Source organism: Danio rerio, chromosome 3 (genome assembly GCF_049306965.1).
Source record: "Danio rerio strain Tuebingen ecotype United States chromosome 3, GRCz12tu, whole genome shotgun sequence".
NCBI lineage: Eukaryota > Metazoa > Chordata > Actinopteri > Cypriniformes > Danionidae > Danio > Danio rerio.
The window spans coordinates 32089460-32112349 of record NC_133178.1 but is presented as its reverse complement, the minus strand read 5'-3'; the positions used below and the strand labels follow the sequence as shown (position 1 = coordinate 32112349).

Here is a 22890-nt window from a genome sequence, read left to right as displayed (position 1 = left end):
TAAGTATAAATTTAACATGACACATTTAAGATACCATCAGTGGACAAAGGTGCCATCAAAATTGTTCATTAGAATACTTTTGTATACTATATTATAGAATATAACAATAAAAACATCTGATAAAATTTGAAGTATGCATGTAAAAATGTACTTTGCCTCTACTTTACATCTCCTAACCCCACCCCCAAAAATTGCCCACTTTTCTGTCAGCCCATCCCTTTGTGGTGGGCAAGAACTGGGCCTTTTCTGAAGTAATCATGAATGAATATAATAGTTGAGATGTGGGTCAATTAAGAACAAGGTGTATATTCTATGAATTTGTAATGCATTTATAAAGTTTAGCATGTGCAGGATGATGATGAACAAATGCGTCATTGTAGGAAATCAAATAAAAAAGCTAAAAAAGCTAATTTTGTTGTAAAATTAATACAGGTCTAGGTAATTATGAAATAATTATTAAAAGACTTTTAAAGTATGTATATCTATGTAAATATGCACTTATTGTATGTAAATACCTATGCCAAAATTCACTTGCATCACCACAGACCTATAAAGTGGAAGCAACCAGGCACATCAGGTTCTGAATTTATCATTAATGATAATAAAAGGGGAAATGTGGGCAATTAAGAACAACATGTATTTTTTTTTAAATTTATATCATATTTATAAAGTTTAGCATGCGTAGAATGATGATGATGATGCATCAGCCAATGTGATATTGTAATAAATCAAATAAAATATTTGCTAATTATATAACACAAAATGTTATTACACACTAACATGAACTTTTACAAAAGGATTTTTACACTTTTAAAATGCATATTAAATTTGTATTATTCTAACAAATTTTCACCCTATCTTTATCCTTTCAGAAAACTGACATTTGTTAAAACACTACTCCAATCTGACAGTTATATACTTTAAAACCTAACAAGTTAAAGTAACTCAAACCATTTGAGGAAACCGATTACAACAAACCACTTAAGTTCAAACACTAATCCAAATGAGGACTGTGAGGTTAATCCATTTGAGTAAACAAAGCAATTGGAGCACAGTAAAACCCAATAAATGAAGAACTCAGTTATGAGTACTGTAAAACCTAATAAGTTAAGGCAACTCAAACCATTTGAGGAAACCGATTGCTACAAACCATTTGAGTTAATACAAACTAATCTATATGAGTACTGTGAACTTACTGCATTTAAGTTGAAATAATGAGGTATTTAATTAACTCATTACCTTCAACACTGAGTTCAAACCTCTTTTCAAATGAGTAGAATTAATTTTAAGTAAATTTTAACTACACTCATTTCATTTGATAAAGTTGACTTTTGGGTTTTACATTGTATAAAAGGACATCCAGCAGACCGTAATTCAAAACTTTGATATTTCTACTCTAAAAATACATAAATAAATAAGTACTTTATGCAGTCATAAGTCATACCAATGAACATCTTTATTAAATCAACAATTTTTTATTCCAACAGAACAAATTATTTACATTTACAGCAAGATCATCCACTGGATTCATGAAAACAATTATACAATGCTCAATATGTCATCAGTCTGTTCTAGTTTGACTTCTCATCCTCTGTTTTGTTTGATCTGTCCTTGTTTATGGGGAAATCGAGGGATGTCCTGAAGCGGATGGGAACGACGTGCTCCTCCGAGGACTCGTCTTTGGTTTCTTCTGGTGTCTCGATATGCAGGAGTCCATCTTCACCAAGTGAGCAGGTCAATGAAGCTGGATCCAGGTGATCAGGAAGCTGCACGGCCTGAACAAACTCTTGAGCCTGGGACTCAGCAGATGACGAAGAAGCGTTTTTCTCAGCCCTCTTTCCGGCCATCACCTCCAGCCTTCGTCCAGACACCGTGACACTCACATCCTCTGGAGAAAAGCCTCGGGTGTCCAGAGTAAGAGACACGTCCTGCTTCTTCTTCTGCTCTGGGTCAGTGCTGAACAGCCTGGAGAAGGTTGAGGAACCATCTAGAGTTTGGAAGAAATCTTCACAAAGTTCATTCAGCAAACTGTCTCTGATCTCACTCCTCAGGTTCTGCATTATTTGGGCTCTACGGTGGAGAAAATCCTCTCTGAAGCTGGAAAGAGGCATGCCGCGTCTGGGCCACAAGAAGTAGGAGTTCTCAAAGAAAGGGTCGTCCATGAAAGCTCTCTCAGAGGAAGACATTTCTCTCTCTTGAGATTTTGAGTGCTCTTAGTAGAGTGATCTGCTTGCTTCAGGTCTCGCCTGTTTATATTTCTCCAACAGGGTCTAGAACCTCCCATTGGTGAGGTCATGAGTAGAAATTTGAAGCCGTAAGTAAACAGAATGTCTGCTTAGACTGCTATTTTAAGTTTACAGTTGTATTTTGATTTATGGGGCAGTGTCACTTTTTATGTCTCCTGCACAGGCGTCATTGGTCATGGTGTCCGGTTTGGGATTGCCCAATGAGAATTTGAGTCATGCAAGAGAGTCAAGTCATATGCTAATTTTACACCCAAGTGTTTGTTCTCTCATTACCTTCAGAAGCTGCTTACCGTAGACAGAAGCTATATACGCTGACTGCAGTCATGATGTCATTTCCTAAAAGCAGCATACATGATACATGTATTCAAAAATGTAAAAAATTATATTTTAAAAACTATTAAGGAATATATTAGAACATTATATACTATATTACAAATTAATATTTATATTATAATATTCAAATAAGATTCATACATTAAAGTATATAAATTTAAGTTATGCTACAACTCATAAAAGCAATGTGAATATAAACATTTGACTTTTTACAAGTACATTTTTCCATTTACCACTACAGAAGTTTACTTCTGCTTCTCTCTGTACTAGTCTGTGGTGTTTTTGAATCAATATTTATGACTTCAATTATTAATGTTTTATTTTTAATAAATGAATTAGACATTACTGATTTCCAGTCACAATAATTGAAAAATTTGTTATTCTAATAAAAATTTAACTTTCTAGGGGGAGGGCATGCTTTAAATTTCAATATTTTTTACTTGAAATTAGGAAGAAATATTATCAGACTATTAAACAATGAAGCATATTATGATTTTACTCTAACCCAGTGCTTCTTAAACTGGTACGTGTAGTTTTTGAAATATATTCCAAAATTTATCACAAATGATTTAAATATATATATTATATATTTGTGAGGTCCAAGCAACATGTCCAGGTTTTGATGAATAGGCTACTATATGTTAATACTTTACATTTAAGTCCAGGATTTATTTATTTATTTTTTACTTTTTAAGAACTGTAGTCTACCATTTTAAAATAAACTTTTAAAAACACATTTTAATTAAAATGTTAACATTTTATTTTGTTTGTTTGTTTTTTACCTGTAAGCATATTATTCAAACTATTTATAATGTTTAAAGTAGCTGACAATAATAAATATTCTTAATAAAAGGAACTAATCTGCTTGGTTTTTGAATTGTGCAGAGCTGTAGCTGCTTATTTAGGCCTACTATGCTACTGTATTTCAATACTGTTAATTATGGTGGTACTTGAAAAGACAATTTTTTTCTGAGGTGGTAATTGATGACAAAAGTTTGAGAACCGCTGCTCTAAACTATACCTCATAAAACCAGAAAAAAAGAAATCACTTTCGCTTTGCACTAACCCTGTTGAGTACCACAAAAATGTATTTCATTAATATTGTAAAAAAAAAATACTATTTAATATTTCTAATTTGAATGATCTCAAGGGCGATACAGTGGTGCAGTAGGTAGTGCTGTTGCCTCACTGCAAGAAGGTCACTGGTTCGAGCCTCGGCTGGGTCAGTTGGCACTTCTGTGTGGAGTTTGCATGTTCTCCCTGTGTTCGCGTGGGTTTCCTCCTGGTGCTCCGGTTTCCCCCACAGTCCAAAGACCTGCAGTATAGGGGAATTGGGTAGGCTAAGTTGTCCGTAGTCTTTGAGTGTGTGTGTGTGTGAGAATGTGTGTGTGTGGGTGTTTCCCAGAGATGGGTTGCAAATGGGACTAAGCCAACAAGAAAATGAATGAATGAATGATCTCATATTACTCTTATTTAGTAATAACAAAATGAGTGTTTTTCTGAATATCAGTAATGGAATTTAATGCTGACCATTATACAATGAAGCAAATATTAACAGTTCACTCACACCCATACCTAAAAAAACTGAAAAAACATAAAATTTCACTTTCACTTTTTCGCTAACTAAACTAACCCTGTTGATTTGAGCACCCCAAAAAGTTTCTTTCATTAATATTGTAAAAAAAATTACTTCAATAAGTAATAACATAATACTTTTTTCATTCTTATTTTTCTGAATATCAGTAATAAAATTTAATGGAATGTTCTTTGGTGTTTTTGTATTTTGCCTAATTTTCTAAACCTCAAACAGCACACAGTATGACACAGTTTCAAAAATAATGGCCGTGTTTGTCTTCTCCATATATGAGTCAAGTGTCCCCCTCACGTTCCCCATGAATGAGGATGTTTCCTGTGTGTTAATGTCAAAAGCATTCAGCTGAGCACTGACACAGGCTTCCTAAACATGCAGAGAGAAGAGTGGATGTATCTGCCATGACCACACGTCTATATTTAACACACAGATATATTTATCTATGACACAGTTCAGGCTTATGACACGTTTATGCATTTATTCATCAAAATTAAATAAAATGACCTACTCTGAAATATCATAAAACATTTTTAATATCTTATGTGTGTACACTTGAGTTTAAATAATACTAAACATTATTTCTTTGTAGTTGTAATAAAATCTTTGTTATGGGGAATTACATAACATTATTATCTTTCAACCATTTCAAATGTATTTTAATAATACTGTAAGAAATTGAGGTTACACGTAATTTGATAGTTCCTTTTAGATTGTTGATTATGAGTAGAGTTGAGTCTAGTAAGTTGATTATAATAAGTAACTTTGCAGCTACATCAACCAACAGTTTTTAAAGTATTAGTGGGCTAGACTGTCTGCTTAATATCTACACTGTATTTAATGATCTCTTAAAATGCTGAATGACACATGAAATGAATGAAACTACCAATAAATTTGTCTTGCTTTCTCTGCAATTAATTCTGGTATTGTTTTCTTTTTTAGAGATGTAACTTGGATTCATATGCCCATAATCAGTCTAGCTGATACAATGTGTGGTAAAATCTGTTTTTCACAGACTAAAAATAACAAATCTATTCGCTCTCCTTTTTAAACCAAGTAGTTTTCAAGCCTATAGCTCTATTACCTATTGGAAAAAGTTTGAATTCATAAATGGGAAACTGCTTATAGCCTTTACCTCACTTTTTTTTGTTACAAATAAGATAAAAGAAATATGCTTTAAACTAATTCATAAATTCTATCCAGTTACACAGTTTCTCTGTAAATTTTAAAAATATATTGATATAAATTACTCTCTTTGTTTTTTGCATTTGGAAACTGTACCCCACATCTTTTGACACTGTGGTTATGTTAAAAAGCTTTAGTATGACGCTTCTGTCTTCATCAAAAAAAGGTAATCTTTAACTTTAATTAGCATTTTAAAAGGTAATTTTTGGATATTTTCAATATTATCTGAATAATGAAGTTTTTGTTTTTAATCTATTAATTTTGTAGATTAAGTTGCACATACATAAGTGTACATTTTCCAACAAAAAAACTGTTTTACTTTGTTGTATAGGAACTGAAAAATTACTTTTGTACTATTCAACATACAGCGCTAATAGATAGACAGTTAAAACTGTCTATTTGTGCTCTATTTTTAAAACGTTTGATTTTTGTAAAGAGCATGCTTGTTTGTACTTCTTAGATTTTTATTTAATTATTTATACTCTTGTTTTTTTTTTTTTTTGTACTTATATTATTATTTACTTTCACTTTGGTATTATTTTGTTTGTTCTATTGTCATGTATCTGTTGTTTAAAGCATAATACTAATAAAAACTTTGTAACTATCATTGATGTGTTGCAGTTTAACCCTCTTATTGTCGAACTTCACTCCTAAACCACACATTTTTACTAGACAAGTGTGAAATCAATATGGAAAAAATGTGGGACCCAATGTAGATTCACATGAAATGTCAAAAAGTGTTAGATTGTGCCCAGCTCACGCCAGTCACAGAGAATGTGAAATAATACTGTGAAAAAAGGACATGTCCTAAAACAAACACAGGGTGGCGCTGTTAGATAATCTTAGATTAACACACTCAAAGTCTGTACACTGATGAGTGTTCTTCGCCTGTAGAGGGCGTATTTGTACTACCAATATTTTTAGTGTTAATATATTTCTACAGAAAACACGATTAATTGTCTTACAAAATAAATACTTTCCTGACACATTATTGATGCATTTTGAAGTAATTTCATATGTAGCCGAATAACGTACATTTTCATAAGCTATCTACAGAATTGGAAAATAATAGAATACACGATAAATAAACATACACGACAGATACATAGAATCAATTTATGGCTTGCATATTTTCAAATGCCTATCTGTAAATATCAGTTAAAACGCGCGCACACACGCACACACACACACACACACTGTCAAATCAGACAAAGCTCATACTACGTGCCTTACACCGGCTCTGTAAAAACTTTGCTTTTAGTAAGTCCCAGCAGGGAAGTTTTTTTTTTCCTCTGTTCACATCAGAGCGAGAGAGGAAATCTATTAGTCTGACAGCTCCCCCAAAAAGCCTGGCCGCAGCTTCTCTCCCCGGAGACCCTCCATCCGTCGGCGGAGAACAGGAGAGCTAGAGACCGGAGAAAAGAGACAGGGGGACGGGTATGAATTAGGCCGTAATTAACTTTGAAGATTAGCTCTTTTTTCGTGAACAAGTTCAGATTATGAACACCGAACTTGAAAAAAAAAGACAGCAGACGTTTCATCTTGAATGTTGCTGAGGCGGAGAAATGAACTGTAATGGCGCTCATTGTAAGGCAAGGTCAGAACTATAGGGAGTCTGCGCTTAACCTTCAAGGCTTACCGATGCTGAAAGCAGAGAAGGAGACGAGGGAAAGTGAGATTTTTTTTTGGTCATTTGCAACAATAGATGAAATATGACTGAGGCAGTAAGGCTGTCTCTACGTACACATAAGTCATGTGTCAAACTGCACTGTTGGTACTGGCATACTAAACAGCTCAGCGTCAAGTCCTGGTGTCAACAGAATGTATGAGGGGGATTATGAACACAGACGGCATCATTTTGAGTTTAGATGCCTTACAAATATTTTAATGAGCATTATAGTAATCTTTTTTTTTTCACCTAAACAAATAAATAAAAAAAATAATAATAAAGATAATATTCATTCAATATTTAATGGAAAAAGGTTAAAAATGAAGTCCTGTTTTTTAAGTGAGAAAGAGGGAGATTACTACAAAGATAAATATAACAACACACACAGCTGTGTATGATAACGTTTTCTTTATAAGCACATGCTATTAAAAGTTATTAAATGTTTTATCTAAAACCCAAAATGAGATATTAAGAAAAATGTTTAAGTATGTTAAAATATATTCATCCATTCATTTTCTTTTTGGCTTAGTCCCTTTATTAATCCGGGGTCGCCACAGCGGAATGAACCGCCAACCTTTCCAGCATATGTTTTACGCAGCGGATGCCCTTCCAGCCACAACCCAGCACTGGGAAACACCCATACCTTCCGCATTATGGCACAATTTAGCTTATTCAATTCACCTATAGGGCATGTCTTTAGACTGTGAGGAAAACTGGAGCACCCGGAGGAAGCACGGCAACATGGGGAGAACATGCAAACTTCACACAGAAATGCCAACAAATATATACATACAGTGTTCAACATATATAAGTCCACCCCTCACAAATCTCTCTTTTAAATTCATGTTTTTAATAGGAAGCTATAAAATATTATATCTGTGCATATACATTAGATTAGCCAGTACTGAAGTCAAATATGGAGCTTATCTAACAAAATAACTTACGATAACGATCCAAAAATTTGTACACCCAAATTTATATTAAATACATAAATACAAAATTAAGTTATATTAAAAACAAACTTAAAAAGAGGACAAATAAACAGAAGCAAAAAATATATGCAATATTTTGTGTGAGTTTATTTGTATTATCTTTCAATTGCTAAATATGTTTGGTGACTAAAATATTATTGTAATGAATATATCTTTAATAATCTGTTTTGTTTAAATGCACCAAATACATTGCCTATATTCACCGAGAAACGGTAAAAAATATTAATTTCAAAAAGGCGTGCACTGTATGTAAATACTTTTAATAACAATAAACCATCCTTAAAATAAGATTAAGATCTTATTACACAACAGAAATAATAAGTTTAGAAGATAACTATAACAATTTGCAGTTTTGTTGTTCTGCCACATTAAAACATTGTGTTTTTTAAAGTAACACATTTTCTGATTAGTTGTCAATTTTTATAATTCATCATGTTGTTGTTTTTTTATAGTCTTCTATGCCATTCTTTTACATTTAGACTGAGTTTTAATATTATAGTATTACTCTGAACTAACCTCTGAGTTAAAAATGTCAAACGTTATCAAATATTCATGTATATTTTTTTATTAAAACACAAAATTAGTAATTTAGCAAAATGTCAGAGAAGTTTTCCTAATAAAATGTATTTCGTCTGAAAATTAATTAATCATTTTATTAGTTAATTTATGTCAACTAACACACAAGAACAAGACAGGTATGACGTTCACAGACAGATGTTGGCTATTTCTGTATGCACCACTAGCTTGAATGAGACACAGATCAACTGAAATGTTAATGTATATATGCTTATTTCAGCAACATTGTGTGTTTTGGGGAAGTGACGAGGTAAAGGCAGGAGCAGTAGGTCTAGAGACTGAGGGCAGGCCTCATTTGGAGATGAGACTGCGGTGACTGCCATTCTCACACATTTCACTTCCTCTCATGGACAGCCTTGTCACGCAAACCTCACTCTCGGCTTGTGAGATAAGAGACATTCAGCTCTTTTTCTTACAAGTCCTTCTCACTTTTGCAGAGCAGTTCAGCAGTGTGTGAATCAGGTTTCTGATCAGATCACATTTGATCTGCAGCTCTTTGTGAGGTTTGCTCTTATTGTAGGCCTATGTTTTTTTTGTTTAGTTTTTTTTATTTTCTCAGCATGTTAGAATGATCTACCATGTTATATATATATATGTATGTATATATATATATATATATATATATATATATATATATATATATATATATATATATATATATATATATATATATATAATTATTTTTTTTAAGAGTTATAACAATAATACATTGTTATGTTTTCTAATAGAGAACAAGGGTATTTGAGGTAAAATCCTCATCTCTTAAACATTTTCACTTAAAAACTACCTCACGCAGTCTCAAAATGTTGCAGTCAGTCTTACATTTGAATTCATAAACGCAACCCAGGCTGGAAATATGTGCATCAGCCTACATTTTTGCAAAACATAAAATACGTTGCTTCAGTTATGCTTTGTTACACGTTTCAGATGACAAATCCACTGCGTAAAACATATGCTGGATAAGCTGATGGTTCATTTCACTGTGGCAACCCCAGATTAATAAAGGGACTTAGTCGAAAAGAAAATGAATGAATGAATGAATGAATGAATAAATGTTACAAAAATTATTATTTTCCACATACATATAAAAACCACTGCCTCCATGCCTTCTTCATCTCTGGGGGCTTTTTTTAGTTTATTCATGACAATTTGCATTTGTATAATGTTATTATAATTAGTATTATTTATTATACCCTTATTTATCTTTGTTTTAATAAACCAAGCTAAGTTTTTTTCACCTGTCAGGTTTTAGAAAATAGTTTTTAAACAAATTTTTGTGCTTAACAAATTAAATTAAACATGTAGGGGGCGAGGCAGTGGCGCAGTAGGTAGTGCTGTCGCCTCGCAGCAAGAAGGTTGCTGGTTCGAACCTCGGCTCAGTTAGCGTTTCTGTGTGGAGTTTGCATGTTCTCCCTGTTTCCTCCAGGTGGTCCGGTTTCCCCCACAGTCCAAAAACATGCGGTACAGGTGAATTGAGTTGGATAAATTGTCCGTAGTGTATGAGTGTGTGTGTGAATGTGTGTGTGGATGTTTCCCAGGGATAGGTTGTGGAAGGGCATCCGCTGCGTAAAAAACTTGCTGGATAGGTTGGCGGTTCATTCCGCTGTGGTGACCGCGGATTAATGAAGGGACTAAGCCGACAAGAAAATGAATGAAGTGGAGTGGGTTTCAACCAATTCTTTATCTGCAAAAGTTAAGTAAAGTAAAGAGTAAAAGTAAAGTAAAAAAAAAGTAAAAAGGCCAAATGGAGGCTCAGTTTTTTATCCTCGCGTTTTCTCGCTAGTGAAGCGTTCAGTTTTTCCATTTACAATATCTGCCATGTAAATAGCAAATGTGCCATGGCGCGACTCAACTGACTCTTAAAGGGAACGGGAGATGAGACTCTGATTGGTTTAATGCATGTTATGCTCAAAACACAAAAGTGGATTCAGACACGCCCTTAATGCGTTTGTGCCATGAACTTTAGACTTTGTGCCTAGATCATGTTTTTCTTAGTGTTTTCGAAAGCAAGCCTAAAAAAATGTGCAACTATGCAGTTTTACCTTGATTTGACATGTTTTTATCTCCTTTGTAAAGCAGTGTTTCTCTGAAAACTAAAACCAGAGTGTTCTGTATTACAAGTACAACACCACATAAAGTGGGAGAAATTTATAACAGCAGAAAAACTCTCATTGCAAAGATAAATTGGTCAGGCAAACCTATTGAATTACAATTCATAGAAGCTGTTAAGTTGTTTTGTGGTATTATTTGGTGTTGTGCAAAGAAATGCGTGAAAATAGTTGTTTAACCATTGACAACATTTCCCTAGAAATATCACTAGTGTGAAAATAAATTAAACCTGTTGGCGTCATACTTCCCCTACACCAGTGGTCCCCAACCCCCGGGCCGCGGACCGGTCCGTGGATCAATCAGTACTGGGCCGCACAATAATTAATTATCTTTAAGTTGGCAGATAAAGTAGCTGCATTTAAATCCAAACTGGATTTGTGGGTAGGGTGCGTGAACAGAGGCATATTGGACATGTTTCAAACATTAGCGGGGATTTTGCCTGCGCCCTCACTCACCAAGCTGGTGCACGATCACCGGTCTTCGCTGTTAAAGGAGTTTGAGCGCTACTTCCCAACCTCAAAGGACCCACAAACAGCCAAGGAATGGATACGTGACCCATTTGTCAACAAACCAGCTGAATCCAGCATGTCTGTAAGAAGAAGAGCAACTGCTGGAGATCGCAAATGACAGGGGCCTTAAAACATTGTTCGAGACAACAACTCTGCCGGTGTTCTGGATTAAAGTCATGGCAGAATACCCAGAGATCGCTAACACAGCGCTGAAAACCCTGTTGCCATTTCCAACATCCTATCTGTGTGAAGCGGGGTTTTCTGCAGTGACAGCCACGGCAAGAAAGACAAGACAAGGCAAAAGAGTAGACTGGACACAAGCAACAAACTTCAGGTGTCTATAGCCCACTTCACACAGTGATACCGGTAAATATATGGAAAATTTCCAGAACGACTTTACCGGTAAATTCAAAAAAGTGCTGTTCACACAGGCGAGGACGTTATGGAATTTTTCTGGAAAAGAGCATTTACACATCCATTCCAAAATACGGGTAAATTCTGACATCATTAACCAGAAATGAGCTCTAAACGGCTGGGCTTGTATTTGTAAACATTTGACTACATCACAAACTCTGTGGATAAATCAGTATTGTGAACAACTTTGAGGAAAACATATAGAGAAACGCTTTCGCATGTCAAGATGTACATGATATGTGTGTGTGCTGGCGCTCACGGTCTGTTTCACGGGCACACGCAAAGCTTGAAGGTAAACAAACAACGGCTTATCATAAGCATCTTATCGATATTTATTTACACGGTTGGCATTAAGATGAACATATAAACGTTATCTGACTAATTTCTAGCAGCTAAATGTGTCTGGAAAAATATTCAAAGGCTTTTATTCTCATAAACCGCACGGACGTGAATGCATCTACCTCTTCTGATTGGCTAAAGCAGATGTCTCACGTCAGCATGTTCTAGATGTGCACGCGCTCTTTCCGGCAATCTTCCTTCTGCCATTACCCCCAGATGGGACCATCTCGTTGCAAAGAAACAAGCTCAGGGCTCCCATTGATTTAGCGTTATGGACGGTTTTTGATGTTATAATATGTTATATTGTTGGAGCAATGTGTTAATAAAGTTATTACTTCCCAATGTTATAATAACATTGTATTGTTGGAGCAATGTGCTAAAAAAGTTGAGTATGAGTACACAGTGGATTCACGTTTATTATTATTATTATTATTTCAACTCCCGGTCCGCAGTAAAATTGTCAAGCGTTGACCGATCCACAGTTAGAAAAAGGTTGGGGACCACTGCCCTACACTGTTCATTTTACAAAAAAAACAGCAGTCAAACATATGTCGAATACATTTTTGTCGTTTCACAAAATGTAGACTGAAGTACATATTTCCAATGAGCTTTTGTTGCATATACAACAACTGCGGTATACAACCAAACCAATCTAGACTCAAAGCCATATTTTTGATGAAACTCGTTTGTGAAATGCAACCGACAGTTCTTATGAAAGGTTTTTGAGCCTCTATGGAGATTTTGAGACTCAAAAGCTCATATTATTGTCACTGATAGTGTGAACTTAGGCCTAGGCACTTGAGGTTTATACTTCTGCATTGAGCAAATGCTGTAGCATAGTCCACAGGTTTTCATGTTCAGTGTTGAGTTTGATGCCATTTTAAGTTTAGACTCATGGAACTGATAACGACGGAAACTGAAGAGATTGTGCTGCAGTTGAAGTTGTAAAACATATACTTTTAGGGAAATTACTAATTTCAATATTGTATTATGTACAATATTGTGTGCATATTAATGATTAATGAATTATAGAACAAAAAAAGGATGCTTTTTAGAGTCTAAATGACACATCCTTTTGATTTTCTCCACACAAAAAAAGTCTTTCATTTAAAATTTGTTTACCAGTTTTCAAGAACAATAGGAAGTTGGGAAAGGTATTGATTTTTGGTCATTCATGCACACACACACAAACACACACACACACACACACACACACACACACACACACACACACACACACACACACACACATATTATGTTTCTGATTTGTATGGATTTTCTACACTGTAAAAAATGCTTGGTTCCACACAATCAATTTGTGTTGGGACAACATGAAGGAATTAAGTTAACTTTTTCAAGAGTTCACTCTTAGATATTGCATGATAATAATAGCAGGTTTGGCATGCTGTCCCGGGAATGAACCCTGAGGTTGGAGATCATTGAGCCCAGGGCTCCTGCCTGGTCAATGAGCATGTTAAGGGCTACGAAATCAGGTAGTTCTTGAGAGTTCCCCCTGGTTAAGGATGAAAGGGGGAGATGGGGTGGATGGGGGTTTCTGCAAAAAAAGAAGATATGGGAGTAATGCTAGTAGTCAGGCTATTTATAGTGAGTTTGGACTGATCCTATTGGCTTACTAATGATTACGGATGAGAGACCAGCCACAATCAATCATATCACATGCTTCTCTTGAAATTAGTTTGTGAAACATTAGTGAATTGTTCATAAAACATTCAAGTTGTCCCCAAAAACTCAAGAATTTTATTATAATAACAAAATAAGTAGTTTAAAGAAGCAGCAAACTAATTTCTGAATGTATAGACAAATTTTTACATTGACTAAACAAAATTTACTGCCACCGAACCCAGCTTTACCCCTAACCTAAAAAACCTGTTTGTATTTTTACACGTTACACTTTTTCCCCTTGTGGGAACTGAAGGGCGGCCCCCAACTTGTCAAAAATCTTAGGTTTTACTATCCTTGTCCATCCCCACAGTGTAGCATAAACAAGTACATGCACACACACACACACACACACACATGCAGAGTAACATCTGGTCTGGTGGCTGTAGAATCAGGGCCATTAGCTGAGCGGTGTCCAATAAATGAACAGTTGCTCAGATCTTAAGATTTGAAGAATTCCTTTGCTGACCTGAGAACAGCTGCTGTCTAGAACAGATCCTGTACGGCTTTCATTGTGCGCAGCAGTCCAGACACACCCCTCAATCCTCAAACAATTGTGTCCATGTAAATCTGCAAGAGAGTCAGGAGAGCAAAAAAAGAAAAGACGGCAAGGGACGGACAGAGGAGAAAGGCAGTTCTCCAAGTCCAGAAATCAAACAGGAGAGTGAAAAGTGCTTTTTACGGTCATTAGTTGTGAGGAAGCTATTTTAAAAGCTTGCAAAGCTAAAAGTTACTCATTATTTCAAGAAGTAAAACTACAGTGTCCTTACTACTGTACCTAGAGTTACTTAAAGGGGATCAGTTTTATTATAGAGATTTATATTGGTTAATTGTTTTAATTGCTTAGAAAATGAGAAAAAATAGAAGAAAAAAATGAGAAAATGTAATAATAATTTAAAATCATATTTATATAAAAAAGGGGCAGCGCAGTGGCTAAGTGGGTGGTGCTGTCACCTCACAGCAAGAAGGTTGCTGGTTCAAGCCTTGGCTGGTTCAAGCCTTGGCATTTCTGTGTGGAGTTTGTATGTTCTCCCCGTGTTGGCGAGGGTTTCTTCCGGGTGCTCCGGTTTCCCCCACAGTCTAAAGACATGCGGTATTGGTGAACTGGGTAATTGTCCGTATTGTATGTGTGTAAATGAGAGTGCATGTAAATGGGTGAGTGAATGGGTGTTTCCCAGTGATGGGTTGCAGCTGGAAGGGCATCCGCTGCATAAAACATATGCTGGATAAGTTGGTGGTTCATTCCGCTGTGGTGACTCCAGCTTAATAAAGGGACTAAGCCGAAAAGTAAATTAATGAATGAATGAATTCATATAAAAATATAGTAAATAATTTAATTGGTGATCCTATCAGATGTTTCATTAAGGTAGATGATGCCTTTAAAATAAAGAACAAATATAAATATATATACTGTACATATAAAATTAAATAAAAAATAATTTATGAGATATAAAATAAAATAATGATAAAAAAATTATATAAAATAATTCAAATAAAGAAATAAGCAAAAATACCGTACATACCTTACATATCATAAAATAGGGCTAATAATTATAACATTCTAAAATACACACATTTTTAAATATGTGTACACGATTTTTGTAAATTAGAAAGTATTTAACTGTAATATGAACTGTATTTTACAGTAGGACAGTAATTCAGTATGTTACTGTATTTTAAAGTTACATTGTGAAAATTACAGTATATTTTACAGTAAAGATATTCATACAATCTTAAGATAGTAAGATAAATAGTGCTGTACATGTAGATACAGTATTCTTGCTGTAATTTATTTACAGTAACTTACTGGCAAACTGCTGCCACTATGTTACTGTAGATTTTGCAGGAAATTGTGAATGAACATTTTACTTATTTTTGTGCGTGAGTGTTAAAATGGACTTTACATACAATTGCGCCATTACGTTACTACACTGTAAAACCCAATAAGTTAAGGTAACTCAAACTATTAGTGGAAACCGACTGCAACAAACCATTTAAGTTCAAAAACTAATCCTAATAAGTAGTGTGAACTTAATCCATTTGAGTAAATGAAGCAATTTGAGCACAGTAAACCCCAAAAAATGAAGAAAACTCAAACCAACTGAGAACTGTAAAACCAAATAAGTTAAGGCAACCCAACCATTTGAGTTAAAAAAAATAATCTATATAGGTACTGTGAACTTGCGTCATTTAAGTTGAAGTACTGAGGTATTTAATTAACTCATTACCTTCAACACTGAGTTCAAAACTCTTTGCAAATGAGTAGAATTAACTTTCCAGTAAATTTTGGGTGAACTACACTCATTCCAATTGATGAAGTTGACTTTTGGCTTTTTGCTAACATCTAACTGACAAATGAATTGTTACATGATTATTTTGAAGTGATTATTGAAAAGCGAGCCTGTTTAAATTCATATCACATCCTCAAATCTTGTCAAAGTTCAGAAGTGTATTGATGCCAACAATTTCTCATGACCTCGAGTACTGAGTGACATGCTCATCAAAGACTGAAACTGCAATGCCTGCCACTTCCTGTCTCAGTACCAACATCCTGTATATTCATGACCCTGAGTTACCACACCTAAGTGGGTGGCACATTAACGTTTGTAATGCGCTCTCACTCTGACTTTTGTAATATGCTCTCATGTTCTTGTGTTGATGCTTATCTTCAAAGCGAGTGTCTCAACTCCTGTCTTTGCTGTTCCCTTCTTGCTAACAGAAATAACATCTCTCGGATGAGCTTTAAGCAAAGTATTGACATTTAATTCAAAAACCACCTCTGTTTGTGACACTATGTGTGCATACACAAGGCGTAAAATCATTAAGTTATACTCGCAAAAAAAATTGTAAGTGCTATTGAACTTTCCAAAACTGAACTGAACTGAACTCCTAGCCATTTTTCATTGCTGACAACTTAAAGTTGGTACAGTCTTTTCATTTTTAAGTGCACATGGAAATAGACATGTACTCAATATACAGCCTTTAGGAGTCAATAAAGTACCAGCAGCACAGTTATACTGGAAAACTGCCTTTACGACTTGCAAAGTATGCATCATTTACATCACTTCAGTGATATTGAAATAGGAATATACACTCACCGGCCACTTTATTAGGTACACCTGTCAGCCAATCACATGGCAGCAACTCAATGCATTTAGGCATGTAGACATGGTCAAGACAATCTCCTGCAGTTAAAACTGAGCATCAGATTGGGGAAGAAAGGTGATTTAAGTGACTTTAAACGTGGCATGGCTGTTGATGCACAAATTCCTTGTTGATGCCAGAGGTCAGAAGAGAATGGCCAGACTGGTTATAGCTGATAGAAAGACAACAGTAACTCACATAACCACTCTCTACTATCGAAGTATGCAGAAGAGCATCTCTGAATGCACAACCTTGAGGCGGATGGGCTGAAGCAGCAGAAGACCACACCAGGTGCCACTCCTGTCAGCTAAGAAGAGGAAACTAAGGCTACGATTCGTACAAGCTCACCAAAACTGGACAATAGAAGATTGGAAAAACGTTGCCTGGTCTGATGAGTCTCGATTTCTGCTGCAACATTCGGATGGTAGGATCAGAATTTGGTGTCAACAACATGAAAGCATGGATCCATTCTGCCTTGTATCAACGGCTCAGGCTGGTGGTGATATAATGGTGTGTGGGTTATTTTTTTGACACACTTTGGCCCCATTAATACCAATTGAGCATCATGTCAATGCTACAACCTACCGGAGTCTTGTAGCTGACCATGTCCATCCAATTATGACCACAGTGTACCCACCTTCTGATGGCTACTTCAACAGGATAACACACCATATCATAAAGTGTGAATCATCTCAGACTGGTTTCTTGAACATGACAACAAGTTCAATGTACTCAAATGGCCTGCACAGTCACCAGATTTCAGTGCAATAGAGCACTTTTGGGATGTGGTGAAATGGAAGATCTGCATCATGGATGTGCAGCTGACAAATGTGCAGCAACTGCGTGATGCTATCAAATTAATATGGAGCAGAATCTCTGAGAAATATTTCCAGTACATTGTTGAATCTATGCCACAAAGTATTAAGGCTGTTCTGAAGGCAAAATGGGAATCAACCTGGGACTGGTATGGTGTAATTAAAGTGGCTGGGGATTAAATATTACCTTGTATTATTATACCAGTTTGACAATTAACACAAAATTGATATGTCAGAAATACTGGTTATATATACCATACAGTATATATTTTGACAGTTTTTGTTTACGGGTCTTATTTAAGTCTCAGTGACACTATGAAAGTTGTGCATGTCTGCATTAAGACTGCATCCTGTCTGTATAACACACTTCCTTATGTTACTAACAACCTTTGTTGCAAACTTATACATAGCATATACTGTATATGTGATTAGCTTTTATCCACTTTTTATTGCTCTGTTTTGGTCACTATAAAGTGGAAAAGGCTTGCACGATTTATTGTGTAAACAATTAATTCAACCAATCAAGATATAGCTGCAGCCCTAATAATGAAACATTTTGCAGTACGTGAGTCAGTTTGAGTTGCAACTTCATAGTCAGCGGCAACTGCTAAGAACCAAAATGATGTGTTTTGTTTAGTTAAGTTCTCAATATGGCCTGTATGATATTTATTATCTACAACAAAATAAGTTTTGATATGTAGTTCACACAATAAGTAATATCATTCAATTGAGAATGCAGTTCTGCATGAAAATGTGAGATTGATTTGTATGACTGTTCAACAAATCAGAAGATAATATTGAGTGAGTTAAAACCATAAATTAATTTTTAAAATGCATGTTTTTATTTTAAAAAGAAAGTAAAACGTGCAGTTTTAAAATATTATCATTGCTTACTTTTTTATTTGTGATGATTAACCATTTTTATTTATTTATTTATTTATTTATTTATTTGTTTGTTTGTTTGTTTGTTTGTTTGTTTGTTTTTGTAAATTGCGTTAAATCTAATTAGGGTAAAAATCCTCTAAAGGGTGAAGCTGCTGCATATTAAATGCATCCAAGAAATGGAACATATCATAAACATTAAAATGTTAGTAATTGAATGCAGGTTAACAATCCACCCATATATTCCCATTCCCACATTTGCATCTCTCTTTCTCTCTCTCTCTCTCTCTCTCTCTCTCTTTCTCTCTCTCTCTCTCTCTCTCTCTCTGTCTCTCTCTCTGATCCCCCGTTCTTCCTGTTGTGCTGGCTAGACTCCACTGGCAGATTTACAACTGCGGGGTCAAAGTTTTACAGCCTCCTCATATAAATCTTGTTCCAGCCTCTCCCCATGTGCCCCTCGCAGTCACAGCACTTTCATCTGTCTCTATACCTGTGTGTGGCACTGAGACAGCAAACACAAAACTCCTGCCATACTTCAAGAGCCGCTCAGTCATTCATCCCGCTCGCCATTTTATTTCCTTATTTAGGTGGGGAGAGCAATGGTGCAATAATGAACAAATATAACAATAACAATACTGAACAACTTTGCTGTAAAAAATTTACTTGAAATTGGCAGATGAGATTGAGGTACAGGAATAGTTCACTCTAAAATTAAAAGGATGTCATCATTTACTCATCATACACTTTTTATAAATGATTTAAGATTTCCTTTATCTGTTCAACACAAAAGAAGGTGATGAATGTTGAATAATAAAAAATAAAAAAAAAACTGGCTTCCATAGTATTTTTTGTTTCTATGGATGTCAATGGCTGCTTTTTTCCCAACATTAATTTATTTTTATTTTAGTTTCTACAGTTTAGAAGCATATAGAGTGAGTAAATGGTGAGGAGATTTTTACTCCTGGGTGTACTACTCTTGGGTTTAACAACACATTTGCACGTGTGCTGTTTTCCACGTCAGGTTGTTGAGAATGACAGCTTTGATTTACTTGGCTTTAAACCAGTTTAAACTAGTTTGGCTTTAGAACTATAGGCTGTAGTGCAACAGCTAACAAGATCTAGCTGCACTGGTAGAAAAGCAAAAGATTGTTAAATGTAGTGATGGAGAATTGCATGCTTTCTCAGTTATTGGCCCCCCTGAATTATAAGCCTCTGTTTATTTTTTCTCCAATTTCTGTTTAACAGAGAGCAGATTTTTTCAACACATTTCTAAACATAATAGTTTTAATAACTCATTTCTAATAACTGATTTATTTGATCTTCGTCATGATGACAGTAAATAATATTTATCTAGATATTTTTCAAACACTTCTATACAGCTTAAAGTGACATTTAAAAGCTTAACTAGGTTAATCAGGTTAACTAGGCAGGTTAGGGTAATTAGGCAAGTTATTGTATAACGTTGGTTTATTCTGTAGACTATAATTAGCTTAAAGAGGCTAATCATTTTGACCTTTAAATGTTTTTTTAAAAATAAAAAACTGCTTTTAATCTAGCCGAAATAAAACAAATAAGACTTTCTCCAGGAGAAAAAAAAAATCAGACACACTGTGAAAATTTCCTTGCTCTGTTAAACATCATTTAGGAAATATTTAAAAGAGAAAAAAAAATCAAACTGGGGCTTATAATCCTCAACTGTATATAGAGTTTTACAATGTAGATTGTGTCAAAGCAGCTAATTTATCAAGGATCACGACAGCCGAATGAACCGCCTGTCTGATTTACTTGAGATATTATAATCTGTGTTTCTTGTTCTATCAGTGTTTTTGTTATATAAATGCTAAATTTGCACTTAGAAACCCATCTGGAAAAGATTTCAGGCCCAAAATGATGTTGTCATATAAATTAATAGCCAAAAGGCATATGATTTACATAGTTAGTTGAAAATTATTTTGCATAAACATCCCTCAAGGAAGTTATATTTATTTTCCCATTTATATTTGTATTTAATTTACCATATCCCTTTATATAAAAAGACAAAAGAAATAATCAAAAGAACAGAATGAAAACGCAGACTAATATATTATCTGTATTATGCAACAGAATAGTGTTATTGTTGAGATTATTTCATGTTTTTAAGGATTTGTTTAATGGGATTGTGGGGCGACATGGTGGCAAAGTGGGAAGCACTTTAACCTTACAGCAAGAAGGTCGCTTGTTCAAGTGCCAACTGTGTGAGTTGGCATTTCTGTATGGAGTTTGCATGTATTTCTCTCATTCCATGGGTTTCCTCTGGGTGCTCCGCTTTTCTCCACAAGTCCAAAGACTTGCAGGATAGGTGAATAGGGTGAGCTAAATTGTCCATAGTGTATGTGAATGCATAGGTGCTTCTTAGTGATGGGTTTTAGCTGGGAAAGCATCCGATGCGTAAAACATATGCTGGATAAATTGCCGGTTCATTCCATTGTGAGGACCCCGGATATATAAAGGGACTTAATCAAAAAGAAACTGAATGAATGCATGAAAAGAGATTGTTAGTGATAGAAAGCCTGCACTGTAAAAAACTATATGATCAATTAGTCCTGACAGGATATGTTTTTAGGTCATTGTACCTTAATAAACTAAGTTAATCATGCTCTAACTTAATTTTATAAGTTATGCAAGCTGTTTTAAGTCAGTTTAACATAATATAAGTTCAATGGACTCATAAAGTAAATCTGATTTAGCTTAAAATGATTTTTTACAGTGTATATATGCCTATGCCTTTTTTTTGGCTGATGCAAGGCCAAATCTGAGCGCGATAAAGATGAAATTACTACACCTAAACACTGGAGTCTGAAAAAATGCTCATTTTAGAAGGAAATGTTGTGTTTTCATACGGCATTTTGAGGTTTTTGCAGGTGTTTGTATTTTCTGACACCAAAAAGCTTAATATTTCACTAATACTGAGCACTCTAAATTACTAGCTCTTCCAAAACCCTATCAGCAATATGCACAGTGAATGTCACACTCAGCTTTAGGCCTTGCATCATCCCCCCCCCACCACTAAAAAAAAGAAAAGCCATATTTCACTAACCCATTTTAAATCTCCATTTGCCTCCCCAAGTTACTCTGTTACAAAGCAGTCGGCGGGAGACTAAGCCGCAAACCCCCTCTATTTTTTTTCCATGTCATGCCCACATGCGCACACCAAGCACAAATCCAAAGCAGATGCAGCGTGATCCCTCACATATGCACACTGACACACAGACTCGCACCGCATGTCCGATCGATAAACTGTATTGATTATGCCTGGTGCTGACAGGCCCTGCTGCAACTCTGCCTGCTCTGATCAATTCAGCACTGCACTGGGATGGCTTGAGGTTAATTATATTTATTGAGGCGAACGACTCAAGGGTGTGTGTTTTGGTGCGTGTATGTTGAAACTCATAGGCTTAGACAACACAATATCAGTTTGAATGGGAGGCCGGGGTTTATTTGAGTTGTTTCGTATGTATCTTTGCGGTTGGAGGGCGTATGAGCGCAGGTGCAGTATTTCATAACTCTGCAGGAGTGTGAATGGAGTTGAGCATATTTGCTTAAGACTGTGCGTTTATTGTCTGTTTCCATTGGATTGAGCTGCATTGTAGTTTAAAGGTTATTTCTGTTTATATTATTGGTAGTAAAAGCATGTGGAGGTGCTGAGTTCCTCATGCGGTTGTGATGAATGTCATCTGACATGTTCGGATAAGTGGTCATTATTTCATGATTAAATTAAACGCTGCTATGCATTTGCACTGATAGTTTTTCATATTTTTGCTTTGATTTTGGAAAACATCTTCTGGATTTATAAATATTACCGTTCAATAGGATGCATTACATTTATCAAACATGACAGTAAACGCTTTTATTTTCGATAAGATTTCTGTTTCCAATGTAAAGGCCTACTGTTTGTTCAGAGTTTCCGTTTATTTGAAATACTGAATGTTTTCTAAATGTCTGAAATACTGAATGTTTTGAACACTAATAATAAGAATTCAAAACCAAAAGAAATATTAATAATTATATATACATTATATACATATACATATATACATATATTCATTCATTCTTTTTTTTCTGCTTAGTCCTGTTATTAATCTGGGGTTGCCACAGCGGAATGAACCGCTAACTTATACAGCATATGTTTTATGCAGTAAATGCTCTTCTGACCTAGCCGACTGACCCACTGAAATGCCAACTGACCCAGCCGAGGCTCAAACCAGCGACCATCTTGCTGTGATTTGTATTATATAATTATTTGTATCTCATTAATTAATCAAACAAACAAAAGGCTTTGTTAAATTAGAATGGATGATCTCTGTTTGAGGGATTCGCCCCAACCTTCCCCATGGTTGGCAGGCCAAATTGAAGGTTACCATGGGCCAGCC

At 35.2% G+C, this 22890-nt stretch overlaps 1 protein-coding gene across 1 annotated transcript; it reads right to left on the bottom strand.

The window, feature by feature from the left end:
* Positions 1–1564: 1564 nt before the first annotated feature.
* hspb9 (heat shock protein, alpha-crystallin-related, 9) lies at positions 1565–2223 on the bottom strand. Its single transcript, NM_001114705.2, is given in 1 exon segment — positions 1565–2223. A coding segment is annotated over 1 exon segment (615 nt). The 5' UTR covers positions 2187–2223; the 3' UTR covers positions 1565–1571.
* Positions 2224–22890: the final 20667 nt, after the last annotated feature.